This window comes from Mya arenaria, chromosome 3 (assembly GCF_026914265.1).
Source record: "Mya arenaria isolate MELC-2E11 chromosome 3, ASM2691426v1".
In the NCBI taxonomy this organism is placed as follows: domain Eukaryota; kingdom Metazoa; phylum Mollusca; class Bivalvia; order Myida; family Myidae; genus Mya; species Mya arenaria.
The window spans coordinates 84,062,551-84,077,164 of record NC_069124.1 but is presented as its reverse complement, the minus strand read 5'-3'; the positions used below and the strand labels follow the sequence as shown (position 1 = coordinate 84,077,164).

The window sequence follows — 14,614 nt, the reverse complement described above, 5'->3', positions numbered from 1 at the left end:
AAATACCAGCAGGAAGACTAATATAGTACGCACTTAGAGCCTCCTTTGTGTTTTCTGAATTGAGCACTCCGAAAGCAATGGACGGCATAAGACAGGCAAAGTAGAGAAACAGGGTTGTGGAGAGTGTCTTCTGGATCGACTTTGGGCCAATTACACCTGCAGTTCACAAAACAATTGGTTAAATGTAATGAACATGTACCACACAAGCAGAAAGTGAACCCTACTGTGGCAATACATATAGCTTGCATCCTTTCAAAATCTCGTTGAAAATTGTTCAACTTGGCTTAACGTTGTTTTTTTAAATTTTATTGCTCAAAGGCTATCACGTTAAAACTCACAAAAACAACAGAATTGATAGGTTGTAAAAAGACAGGTAGTGAAAATGATTTAATCAAGTGAAAATTGATTTTATCATGTTCAAGTCCATTAAAACTATATTTTTTTTAGGGTAATTTATATTTTTCTCCAATCAAATGACACTCATACAAGACGTGAATGTCATTGTGGTTAGCATAAGATACCAATGCATCTCAAATTTTTTAAGATTTAAACATCAGATTTTTTTGAAATTTATGGTCAAAATTATTTTAAGATAGATTCTGTTTATAAACTCAGGTAATATGTTTATAGCCTCGAAATTACAAATCATGGACAACAAGAAATCAGTCTTATTTGTGAAGAGCAAAACTGTTGCTCATGCCTCCACATACCATCCTTAAAGTCGGAGATGTAATGTGGGAGCCTGCGTTTGAGATCGCCAATGAGACCTGAGAACACACTACAACACCGTTCCTCCTGAAACAACACATTCAGACAGTCACAAACCACCACTTAAAAAAATCTGAAATTTAATCAATTTTATCATTAACTACTCTAAGTATATCTAGAATTAATTAACCATGATAAGTAACTCAAAACGAGCTCATACAAATTAATGTTTATTACAGCAGATTCTTTCATTTGATGCTTCAAAATGCATTTTAACATTACCAGCTGGGTGTTTTGTGGGAAAAGTCAATGCACCCCAGTTATCCCCCTTTATACCTCTTCCTGTTCGAAGTTGAGGACCTTTTCATCAGCGTGGCTCATTCGTTGTACCATCACCTTCGTGATGTCCCCAAGGACAGACTGGAACTCCTCCTGAGAGCGGCAATCCAATAGCTTGGTCCGCAGCTCCGTGTCTGAGAATATTGTGGCAAATGTCCGACCCGTCTCAAGGTCATTCTTCGTGCCTTTCTGCAGGTAGGAAACAGTTTAAATCAATACCTGCCATACTTTGCACTGCCGACATACTCAAGTTCATAGTGGCATTGGTCTTAACTTTCTTAACTAGAACTGTAAGCCAAAGGCTAACGAATACCCCCCAACCCTTCCCTGTGATATTCCAAAATGAAGGTGGACGGGTGAATTTGGCAGTCTGCCAACCCAATTTCTGTTTACCCACCCCCACCCCCCCACACATGAGTACCAAGGAAATAATACAGGTGTAAAAAATCACATATACAAAGGTTCACATAATGGTCATGGATATCCATGGATATCTGAAAGTTTGTTGTTTCTCTCATTTTCACCATAAAGGGGTCATGACTCCTGGCAGGATATTCCAAAATGAAGGTGGACGGTTGAATTTGGCAGTCTGCCAACCCAATTTCTGTTTACCCAACCCCACCCCCCCACACATGAGTACCAAGGAAATAATACAGGTGTAAAAAATCACATATACAAAGGTTCACATAATGGTCATGGATATCTGAAAGTTTGAGAAAAATATATTGAAAAATGACAAAGGAGTAGGCCACCAAAGCGAATATTACCCCACTCCCACCCACCTCAGGGGAGATCACAAACCTGTTTCTCTCATTTTCACCATAAAGGGGTCATGACTCCTGACAGGATATTCCAAAATGAAGGTGGACGGGTGAATTTGACAGTCTGCCAACCCAATTTCTGTTTACCCACCCCCACCACCTCCCCCCCACACATGAGTACCAAGGAAATAATACAGGTGCACAAAATCACATATACAAAGGTTCACATCATGGTCATGGATAGCTGAAAGTTTGAGAAAAATATATTGAAAAATGACAAAGGAGTAGGCCACCAAAGCGAATATTGTAACAAATTTAAGGCCTGTATGCACCTAACTTCAGGACTTTTGATGGTCTTTTTAATGACAAAATCAATTAAAGGTCTTTTTAAGGCCATGCAAACATTCTGATTAATACAGGTGCACCAAATCACATATTCAACAGTTCATATCATGGTCATTGACATCTGAAAGTTTGAAAAAGATTTATAGAAAAAATGAGAAAAAATGACCAAGGATTAGGCTAGACAAAGCTGTATAATTTTTGCCTATTTTAACTTATTCAGGGGCCATAATTGGAGACATGATCATGTGATTCCAACCACAATCACAGGGGCAAATGTTCTCACCATGGCTAAAAGTTTGAAAAAGATTCATTCAAAAATGACGAAGGAGTAGGACGAACAAAACTAATTTTACCCAATTTAACTCATTAAGGGGCCACAACTCCACTCAGGATCATGTGACTCCCACCAAATTCATGGAGGCAAAGGTTTACATCATGGCCATTAATATTTGAAAGTTTGAAAAAGATTTGCTCAATAGCTTCAAAGAAGAATCCTGGACAAAGCTAATTTTGCCCAATTTAACTCATTAAGGGGCCACAACTCCACTCAGGATCATGCGACTCTGACCAAATCCACGGAGGCACAGGTTTACATCATGGTCATTAATATTTGAAAGTTTGAAAAAGATTTGTTCAATAACGACAAAGATGAATCCCGGACAAAAAAAAAACGGACGGACAGACGGACAGACAGACGGACAACCCGATTCCAGTATACCCCCCCAAACTTTGTTTTGGGGGGTATAAAAAGTAAGATTTATACCCGGTACTTTATATTGAAGTGATATATTTGTTTTATTTGTCATGACCTGAATTTGATTTACTCCTAAATCCCCTGTTATCTTTACAATGAAGAAGGATGACATGTTCATGCCATTTTTTTCTAGAATGTCATTCATCAGTTCAGTGCCTGTACCTCTTTGGTTGGAGTGAGGATGACAATAACAAAGTACACTTCCTGGCTTGATGGTCCAAAGTTGGCGGGGTGCTTAAGTCTGGCGATTCCCACATGTCTCGTGCTGATTGAAGGCACACTTGCTCTGCAATAAAACGCTATACTATACATTTACATTTCAAAGCATGAACCCCAATAACGTACTTGACCGGTATCTTCTGATGTTACACCTGTGTACCAAAAATTGTTCAAATCTGTCAAGCCTTCCATGAGTTATCGTCCGGAAACCGTTTTTCTAATTTTAGTAACAGTGACCTTGACCTTGGCCCCACCTGCCCCAATATCGAACTTGACCTATATCTTCTGATGTTACACCTGTGTACCAAAATTGTTCAAATCTGTCTAGCCTATCATGAGTTATCGTCCAGAAACCATGAAAACCGACAAACCGACCGACCGACAAGCTCACTCCTATATACCCCTTCAAACTTTGATTGTGGGGGTATAATAATGAAAAAATTAAACACTAGAATCACCGCAATGTGATGAAACTATGGTTTTATTATAGGCAATCAGAAATTATAGACAATGAATTTCTTGTGCGAGTTCTTGTAGCAGTCTTTATCTTTACTTTTATCAATGCAAAAGGAACGTAATTGAAAATTATCCTAGTCAAGTATTGTATGTGTTAAGTTTCAATCAATTCATACTTAAGTTGTTGGACAGAAACCATTTTTTCTCAAGAGAGATCTTCACAGAAGCTAACTACACACCACATTTCAATACTATCCATCAATGCTAGCAAAAGTTATTTGGCGGAAACCAATGATGCCTTCCGCTCAACGACATCCCCATACTAATAACCTGGGTTGCATTGAAAACAGTTAAAAAAAACAATGCAAAGTACCGGTAACATCAATTAAGTTCATATAAAAAAGTTATTCAAAGGCATTAGGCTAAAAGTTTTTTCAACATCCGTTCCCCAAAATCTGTGATAAAGAGAAAAAGGAACTGAACAAAGTTCAATAGAAAACATTACAAGGGGTGAAAGGAGAATGGTTCGTAGTGTGACACAATATAAAGAAAGAGATTATGAGTTAAGACACATTCCTTTTTCACCCCTGTATGTACCATACAGTACTGGTGTAGTGATGCGTATGTATACGTACATGACACAAACCCAGCTCTGGTCGTAATCAAAGCCCCCTCCCTCGGAGATACTTGTACCCTGGAGAGTCCTGGACAGCTGGTGCACTGAAATTATACACCCAACATATATAAGAATAAAGAATCTGCATGTCCTAATATTTAAATTTGCGCTTGATTTTCTGTAGGATCATTTGCATTCATTTTGCATGAACTAGAATCTAGATGACCTTTCATGACCACTGTAGGCAGAGGTTTGCAAGAAAGCAATGCTCTGATTGGACACTTGTGAATCACTGCCAGTCCAAATCTTACTACGATCTACTTTCTCACTTTATATAGAGCAACGCATATGTACTATTAAATGCCAGCTTGTTTACGTTTCTTTAAATGCTCACTCACCTGGGTCCTGCAAATGTTAAACGTGAGTTGAAAAATTCTTGTGAGTTCATGCAGTATAAACGCTTGGCTGCCATTTTGCGCCTCACAGGGGTACTTGACCACCACAGCAGGGAACCAAACCATAACACAGCGGGGCCAGACCTCCACACAGGAATACTAGACCACCACAAGGAGGGACCAGACCAGCACAAAAGGAAACCAGACCACAACACAGGGGTATTAGACCACCACAACAGGAAAAAACACCACCTCATGGAGGGACCAGACAACCAAACAGGGGGACCCGACCACCCCAAAAGGGGAAACAGACCACTACATAGGGAACAAGACCACCATAAGGGCAGATCAGACCACCACATGGGAATTCAGACCGCCACACATGGAACCAGACCACCACATGGGGAACCAGACAACTACAAGGGTGTACCAGACCACCACACGTGGCACCAGACCACTACAGGGGGGACAAGTTCACCACATGTGGATGTAAGAGTTTGTCTGTTTTTCTCAGTCGATAGACGAAAAAAAACTACATATATTTTAGCAAGATTTATGGAACCTGCTACACAAGTGTGTACTGTATAAGTGGTTTGTACCAACAATTAGCTAACAGAATCATGGTCCAAGCTTTTTACAACAACATTTTTTTTCCCAAAAATCAGATATCTGAAAATCAAGCCGGGACAGACAATAACTGTAACATCCATTCCTGTTCTTTGTCCAGCTTCATGTACTGAATTGAAACAGTTCCAAACAGATTGTTAACTTGCTAAGGTAATCTAGTCTGAAGAAGTGTCTCAAAATACTTTTTGAGGTATGCTGAGCATAGCTGTTGTAGTTATCTTTACATCTATTCCTATAAAATGACCAAATATTATGTTACATTATTATAAAGCTCATTTTTTAAAATCATATTTATTAATATTATGGCATGAAATAAATAAACTAGTATTACACTTTTTGATAGAGATATTTCGGAGGAAGGTTTGATCATTTTAGCTATCACTGAGCCAGTTTAATTTTAATACTACTGAAGAAACCTATTGACCACTGAAGTAACCTGTTGACCACTAAAGAAACATGGTTAATTGATTTTTCACCTTTTTAATTCATATATTATTCATGCTTATTCAACAAGAAATATTTCCGGGTAGTTAAGTCAATGAATGTCAACAGCAATTAGGTGACAAAAATAGAAGAAAATATTTTAACTTAATGTGAAATCAATCAACTCCCAACCTAAGAAAGTTCTGTTTAATACCCCTCATAAGTTGGTACCGTATATATCTAGATAAACACACTGTGCGTACTTCATTTTTAAGTGACTTGTTGGAAAGTGTTTGTATATTGCCGTTTTATTATTCTATGTGTTTTAAACCTCTTAAGGCAATATGCATTATTCATCTATAGACTATATGCTATGTTAAAGACAATACTATCTCTTGATAAAAACAAACTAATACCTAAAGTGGTTTTTAAGAGTCCAAAAAGAAGATCAGCATACAAATGTAGTGAGTAATTATTCTGAAAGATGAGCTTATCTGATGAAGGCTATGTATACTGATCAGTATGTGGTCAAAATACATGAATAAAACAACCTTGAGGTCATATATCTAGTTGCTGTTTCTCATATTTCAATGCAAAAGAACTACTATTGCCAGACATATTTTAGCATGAGATAAAACAACTAGTTCAAGGCATGTCCTTGAGCTACAAGTACTTAAGAGGTAATTAAAATGATCGAAATCAAACAAGTCACATGGCCAGAAGCTGAGTTGTGATGCAGAGTGTACTGATGCGAGTAACGAGGTCTGGTGACCTGAACAGTGGATTGGACTGGATGGGGAAAGGTTGGACACGGTCATCACCTTCACAGTGGACATTGGTATGGGCACAAGTTCGGACATCATCTTGTTAACACCCTTACTGCATGATTTCATGATCAAACAGGCATCAAAACCATAACAGTTCAACTTAAGCTAACAAAGGAAGACTTTTCCCATGATTAGGCAGTTATAACAATTGCACAGAACAGTGTTTTCTTTGTCAGGGTTATAAACTATCTGTGGTGTAAGAAAATATTAACTAAATATTATTCCAGAAGTAAACTTATTTAACAATATAATTGCTCTGCTCTTTAACAAACAGGGGTCAAAGGTGCCAGTGTACACACAATATTGGGAAGTTTCACAAGCGTAAGACAAAATGTTTCATAACTTGATCTAAGCCTGACTACTTCTATTGACGATATCACTCACCGTTGTCATGGGTGAAGAGTGCTGACCGGGCCTGGTCAAAACTGACCTTGCTCTCTGATGCGTCCAGCAACTTATGCAGGATCTCATCAATGATGCCGTCCAGACTGACCTCAGTCAAGTCCAGCAGCAGAACTGTGTTATTCAGGAAACGCTTGATGTCCATGTGTGCCCGAACCTCATTTGAAAAGTCCTTCAGTGGAACTTTCTAAAATACAACAAACAAACAACTAAACTTGTTAATATTAAAACCATGCCAGGGTTACATTATCGAAGTGCTTGTTTATACTGACACTTTACACTGACATTATTTCAAAGCAATAACATAGTTAAATATTCAATAATTTATAGCCTTAAATTGCCCAAAGTTAGTCTGTAACAATTATCCTTTTTAATAACATAACCTTCCTTTATTCAAGCTAAGCCATTTTGGGTTAGAACAGTTTGATACTCAAATTAACATATTCATGATTATGAAGTTGATTTACATAATGATTAATATTTCTAGGACACATTTGTGGGGTAAGTGTCAAAGATACATTATGTAGGGTCAATGTCAAGGTCACCCTATCTCAGGTTAGTGTCAAGGATACGTAATGAAGGGTCAGTTTCAAGGACTTCCTATGTCAGGTTAGTGTCAAATGCATGCTATGTAGGGTAAGTATCAAGGACACCCAATGTAGGGTCAGTGTCAAGGACACCCAATGTAGGGTAAGTGTCAAGGACTGGCTACATAGGGTCAGTGTCAAGGACACCCAATATAGGGTAAGTTTCAAGGACACCTATATAGGGTATATGTCAAGGACTGGCTATATAGGGTCAGTGTCAAGGACACCCAATATAGGGTAAGTGTCAATGGCATGCTATGTAGGGTCAGTGTCAAGGACACCCAATGTAGGGTTAGTGTCAAGGGCATGCTATGTGAGGTATGTGTCAATAACATATATGTAATGTTAGAGTCAAGGACAGGTTGTGTAGGGACAGGATATGCAGGGAAAGTATCAATGACAGGCTATGTATGTTTAGTGTCAAGGATACCCTATTTTCAGCGCTCAAAAATCTGGCATATCTTAACTAAGGTTTAAAAGACTTACAAGATGTTATATGATAACTTTTACATAATTTATAGCCATACAATTGAATATGTGGTCATATGATATGGCATCTAACTTCAATCAAGGTCGTAGAAAAATAAAAAGACAACATCATTTTGTTTTGATGATTACAGCCGAAATCCAAAGCTGACAGGAAATGGCCTCAATTAATTTCCATACTTTGCATATTTATGAATAAATTTTCCTATGGTAGTATTAGAGGATGAAATCTGATGTAGGAATAAACAGATCAGTTTCCTTACAACATAGAAAATACCATACGATTAACTGGCTTTTATAATTGCATAACACACATGACTGTAATTTTGAAGGGAATGAAAGTTAATGTTGTGTACAAATCCTTGAAATAGACCCAAGTAAAGGTTGATTATTTAAAAATAACTTGCTTATTTTAGACTATAGATTAGATATCAAACTATACATCATCTAAAAGATGGAAGATAACTCATAAAAATGTGTTACTATGAATGTTGCAGTAATAAAACTAATGCATTTTGATCAAGAGATTGCCAGTATAGACTCACTGCCAGGACGGCAACCTTTTCCAGGTATATTTGTATTCCTGATTTAGCACTAATACAGTTTAATATGATGAAACTTTGGAGTATACATGCAACAAAATGCATACATCTTTGTTGAACTACAACTCCAGATATACAATAGCTTGTGTCAAACGTTCATACCTCATGCTTAGAGTAGATCAGAGTTGTCCCAGATTCATCTGCATCAAAAAAAAAAAATGAAAATTATTCATAACTATTAAATATTTCAATATTAGCCAAAAATAAAATAAAGGAGAGAATCCTTTTAAAATCAAATAACAGAGAAACAAGAGTTTGGGAGCAAAAGTCAATGCTTGTATGTTATTGTTTTTGTCGAGAAAGGGGCATTTCTTGCCAGTTTTTGAAGTCAGAGTTATGGACCAGGCTATGCATGTGCGTATTGTCTCTCGCAAGTGTTATATAAAGTTTTGTTTAAATATCTTGACCAGCTTTTGAGTTATGTCCAAGTTGTGTAAAAACAACGCTGCCGACATTAATGCTATGACAAAATTTCTGTTTTTAAAAGTTACCAGCTAAAAATGCCTTCGAAAAGATATTGCAAATAATAATCATTCTTACCAATGAAAGAGTCATCAAACTTGACTCCACTGATGGTGCTTTTGCTCTCATACACGGAGGTCTTACGTAAGTTTGATGGGTCGAGGAGGGTTTTACTGGAAGAGGCATTGGGATGAGCACCATCACTCTTGTGTCTCTTGCGTGTGTCGTGTACATCAACACTTTCTCCAGTCCCCGGAGTCGTAAACACCACCCCCCTTTCAGAGTGGTTACTGCTTGACCTGATAGGGGAATCATCTTGGATGTCGCCATTATGCCCATTGGGTACACCTTTCCCTGGACTCCCATATGGGGGTAGGGTGGCGTCAGCCTCCGTCTCCATGGAGAACATGGGATTGGCATGGGTGTGGGGGCTCTCTGGGCCCTCTGAGGGCAGCCCATCAGTCTGAATATCTGTCAGCTTTATTCCTGCATCTTCTTTTCCCTTATCCATTTCCGTTTTTAGTGACCTGAAACAGTTCAAGGTGTTAACAGGACGGAACCTAGAGCCATCACAGGATGTGATAACGAACCTGAATAAAAGCATATTTGAATGGCTGAGGGTTTTAGGGCATATTAAAAATGAAGTTGGGTTAATATGGAAATATGAGCCATACTGAGAAAATGTTTCTCTTTAATCAGGATTGTTTTGTTTTCAGATTTGTATATGATTATATATGAAGCTTTTAAATAAACTATCCAAACCATATAAAAAGATTAAACAAAGAAATTATAAGGAAAGGGAGATGATCAACGTACACAGTCATGTTTTCCTCAAATAAGTTGCATCCACTAATCACTATGAAGTAAGAAGTTGATATCTTCAATGGTTGCAAAGTTAGTGGGAAAAACAAACAATTTGTAATTTTTACAAAGAATGAGCCATACTTCAATGGTTGAAAAGTTATGATTAAAACATGAAAATATGTAAAAAAAAATTAAAGGTTACAAAGGTCCACAACTCTTACAATATCTAAGCTAGAGTCTAATAACTGATCATGAAAGAGCACATTGTTACTATAAGTAAGTGTATTATGTTTGAAGTTGATATCTTCAATTGTTGTAAAGTAGTTAAGAAAAATGTGCATAGATGGACAGAAGGACAGATGGACGGACAGGTTAATTACTATATGGCAGTATTTTATAATCTCAATAAGCTGTTTTAACCTTCATAGGAATCTGAGGACACGAAAAAGAAATCACTGTGAAGATTTTCAATAAAACTGGGACTTTCAGGTATTTAAATACCCTCAAGAGGCAATGAAGCGAAGAATGGGAGCCGGGGGGGGGGGGGGGGGGAAGAAGTTGATTGATAAGAGTTGGACAAAATAATTCATTTAATTATACAACCATTAGCTATTATTTATTGACAAAATATAATCTCTTGAAATGGTCAATTAAACTGCTGAATGACAACACCACCATCGGCATGTCAATTTCATGACTACAACATCAATGTACTGACAAAACATAAAAACAGTTTTTGTAATTATTTACTTTTTATTTTGAAATCAATGATTAATTGTGATAAAGGTGCAAAGAATGTTTTGCATTATAGTGATGGAATATTTAAAACTAAGCTTGGGATTAGTGTTAGATTAAGGTAATCAAATTTGTCATTGTCCAAGAAAATGATCATAAACCCAGTATGCAAACTTTAGACATGCAAAACAAGATGAACATAAAATGAAATGGAGGAATCCAAAACTTGTAAAAACTGTTTAAAAAAAGCTATGTATAGCTAGCAAGCATCCCATTTAAATAAAACAACGACCTAACATACACTAATGCTGGTGGGACGGGGAACACAAATCTGCTTGTGGCACTGAGTCAGTCTGAGAATTTGTCAGCCTCATGACTTTTTCCAATTCCTGTATAATGGTACATAAGGTGTAGCCATAACATTTTCTTTGATTATTTCCATAGTTGTCCTTCAGATATGTGTAGGTATTTAAAGGGACTCACTCATGTTTTGTAAAATGCACTTTTTTTGTCAAGGAGTGTTAAAACTTAAAGATACTGACGGTGTTGTAACGCTTCTCAACAAAAAGCTTAAAGGTTAAATTATCCCTCAGCTTATGTAGAAGTCCTTGTGGGTGAGCGGTTTTGTTGTCAGTGTTCTAAAAAATAATAATACTGTACTGGAGTGGGTTCACTCCCACTAAAACCAAGGTTTTATTTTATGCTTAGCGTCTTGTTTTCTGCAGTTTTGGTAGTATCAAAGACTAAAACAATTCAAATATTAGTGTTTTCAGATGCTTTACCATGAACAATAAATTGGTGCAAAAACATCCCTTTAGCTATTTTTGACAAATTGACAACTAATGATAAAAATCTAAGAATAATTTTGTTATGAAAAAAAATGTATTGGCAGAAAAAGCAACTTTATAAAAAGCTACATTAAAATACTTCATGCAGTTTGCATAGTCATAACATTGAAATGGTATAAAAATTAAAGGAACTCATTCACCAATTTGATGGTGGCAACTTTTTGTTCTGATTTTTTTTTTAATTGAATTACCGGTATTTTACTTTTAAGAACAAAGAACGAACAGCATAATACTCTTTTGAACAGAATTTAGTAAATACAAGTCTAAAACTAGAGATTACTTTTTTGAAAAAGCGCTTGTCTCCCCTATTGTGTGGTCGTATCTGAGAAAAAAAAGATGGACATGAAATTTGTAATTATGGACAGGAGACAAACTAACAGTGAAGTTTGGTTTATTCACCTGTATTAAATAGTGAATATCTACTGCGACCTTGACCTTTGACCTATTGATCTCAAAATCAATAGGGGTCATCTACTAGTCATGACCAACTAGCATATCAAGTATAAAGTTCCTGAGTGCAAGCGTTCTTTAGTTATTGAGCAGAAACGAAGTGTGACGGATGTACTGACGGACAGGGCAAAAACAATATGTCTCCCCATTAATTGGGGAGACATAATAAATTCAGTTGAAGCTTTAAGGAGACTTTTTTTTATAAACACAGAATCCTGTCCATGGCTATACTATGACATCTTATCAGTTCTTCCAATCAATCAAACTGGTATAAAATGTAACTAGATCAAAGCATTCTCCTGATATTGCACGGAAATATTTTTTTACATTAGAGGTCACAGCGACGTTGACCTTTGACCTTGTGACCCCCCAAAATATAGGAGTTTTCTAAACCTCATGATCAACCTCCCTACCAAGTTTGGTGAACCTAGGTCAAACCATTCTCAAGATATTGAGCGGAAATGTTTTTTACATTGGGGGTCGCCGCAACCTTGACCTTTGACCTAGTGACCCCAAAAACAATAGGGATCTTCTACACCTCATGACCAACCTCCCTACCAAGTTTGGTGAACCTAGGTCAAACCGTTCTCAAGATTTTGAGCAGAAATGTTTTTTATATTGGGGGTCGCCGCGACCTTGACCTTTGACCTAGTGACCCCAAAAACAATAGGGATCCTCTACACCTCATGACCAACCTCCCTACCAAGTTTGGTGAACCTAGGTCAAACCATTCTCAAGATATTGAGCGGAAATGTTTTTTACATTGGGGGTCGCCGCGACCTTGACCTTTGACCTAGTGACCCCAAAAACATTAGGGATCTTCTACACCTCATGACCAACCTCCCTACCAAGTTTGGTGAACCTAGGTCAAACCGTTCTCAAGATTTTGAGCAGAAATGTTTTTTATATTGGGAGTCGCCGCGACCTTGACCATTGACCTAGTGACCCCAAAAACAATAGGGATCCTCTACACCTCATGACCAACCTCCCTACCAAGTTTGGTGAACCTAGGTCAAACCATTCTCAAGATATTGAGCGGAAATGTTTTTTACATTGGGGGTCGCCGCGACCTTGACCTTTGACCTAGTGACCCCAAAAACAATAGGGATCTTCTACACCTCATGACCAACCTCCCTACCAAGTTTGGTGAACCTAGGTCAAACCGTTCTCAAGATTTTGAGCAGAAATGTTTTTTATATTGGGGGTCGCCGCGACCTTGACCTTTGACCTAGTGACCCCAAAAACAATAGGGATCCTCTACACCTCATGACCAACCTCCCTACCAAGTTTGGTGAACCTAGGTCAAACCATTCTCAAGATATTGAGCGGAAATGTTTTTTACATTGGGGGTCGCCGCGACCTTGACCTTTGACCTAGTGACCCCAAAAACAATAGGGATCTTCTACACCTCATGACCAACCTCCCTACCAAGTTTGGTGAACCTAGGTCAAACCGTTCTCAAGATTTTGAGCAGAAATGTTTTTTTATATTGGGGGTCGCCGCGACCTTGACCTTTGACCAAGTGACCCCAAAAACAATAGGGATCCTTTACACCTCACGACCAACCTCCCTACCAAGTTTGGTGATCCTAGGTCATGCGGTTTTCCAGTTATCGATCGGAAACGAAGTGTGACGTACGGACGGACTGACGGACTACCGGACAGGGCAAAAACAATATGTCTCCCCCAGAGAGGGGGAGACATAATAATTATTCAAATTAGCAGAATAAAGCATCATCTGTCATATTTTTAATAATTATTATCAATAAATCTAATTTGAACTTTTGTAAATTTTTAGTCATTGTAACAAGCATTTAGTTTACAATTCACAAGAAAAAAGGAAATAATACATGTCTGACCCAGTATAAAGCGTGAACAAGTACAATTGTACCTTTTATATAACAATAAAATAAAATATCTGAGTTTGTTTAAAATAAAATAAATTCCTTTCTTTATTTTTAACACTTGTACTCATGCATCATGTTTAAAAAACACATGAAAGTAGACACCAACTATTTAAGTAATTTGTCAAATGTTTTTACACAATTATAGACAATATAAACAAACAAAATTAATATAACGAATGGCTGGCAATATTCATTTGAAGAATCTTTATTATCTTTAAAATTAAACATTAAGAAATAGTTTCATGACCAAAATCTATATTAGTATATCAGATAATAAAAATATCTTAATATATCTACTGCAAAAAAAATAAAAATGATTTTTTAAAACTGGAGTCTTGGATATCACGTTTCCCACTAGTATTGTTCTCCTAAAGGAGATTAAAAAATACAAATACAAAGCTTGTTCAAATGAAACACAAGTAAGATTTCCACTCACCAAAATAAGAGGTATTCATAATATGATCAGGAATAAAAAATGTAAAAGTTGTATGCAAAAATTGAAAGGCTGGCAATAATTGTAAAATTTTTCAACTACCAATTACGTCATGTTCAATTTTCATGTTGTGCCATCCATGCTATTTAATTGTGCAATCCATGTAAATACCACCTTTTACAAGCTTGCTTATGTCATAAAGTCATGTGAAACATACCACTTCAGGTGTCAGAATGTCACACCAAACCTCTTGTTCTTGATACACACCAACAAATGATAAACAAGACAAACAACAAACTAACACGTGCCTTCTTGATTTTAAAGGGACAAGACACCAGACTTTCCCAAACTCTGCAAAAACAGTGTTTCCTCAAAACAAGAAAAGAATTGTCAATAAGAGCAAGTATGCGGCCAACAATACATAATTTT

At 37.1% G+C, this 14,614-nt stretch overlaps 1 protein-coding gene across 4 annotated transcripts in view; it reads right to left on the bottom strand.

The window, feature by feature from the left end:
• LOC128227179 (solute carrier family 4 member 11-like) overlaps positions 1-14,614 on the bottom strand; it is a 63,597-nt gene that overhangs the window by 9,425 nt on the left and 39,558 nt on the right. For all 4 annotated transcript variants that reach the window (XM_052937452.1, XM_052937453.1, XM_052937455.1 and 1 more), the window contains 8 exons: positions 9,088-9,536; positions 8,650-8,687; positions 6,855-7,059; positions 4,218-4,302; positions 3,070-3,193; positions 1,045-1,236; positions 711-795; positions 34-156 (listed from right to left, as the gene is read on the bottom strand). In XM_052937452.1, coding sequence (XP_052793412.1) covers positions 34-156; positions 711-795; positions 1,045-1,236; positions 3,070-3,193; positions 4,218-4,302; positions 6,855-7,059; positions 8,650-8,687; positions 9,088-9,536 — 1,301 coding nt within the window. The remainder of the gene's footprint in view (positions 1-33; positions 157-710; positions 796-1,044; positions 1,237-3,069; positions 3,194-4,217; positions 4,303-6,854; positions 7,060-8,649; positions 8,688-9,087; positions 9,537-14,614) is intronic.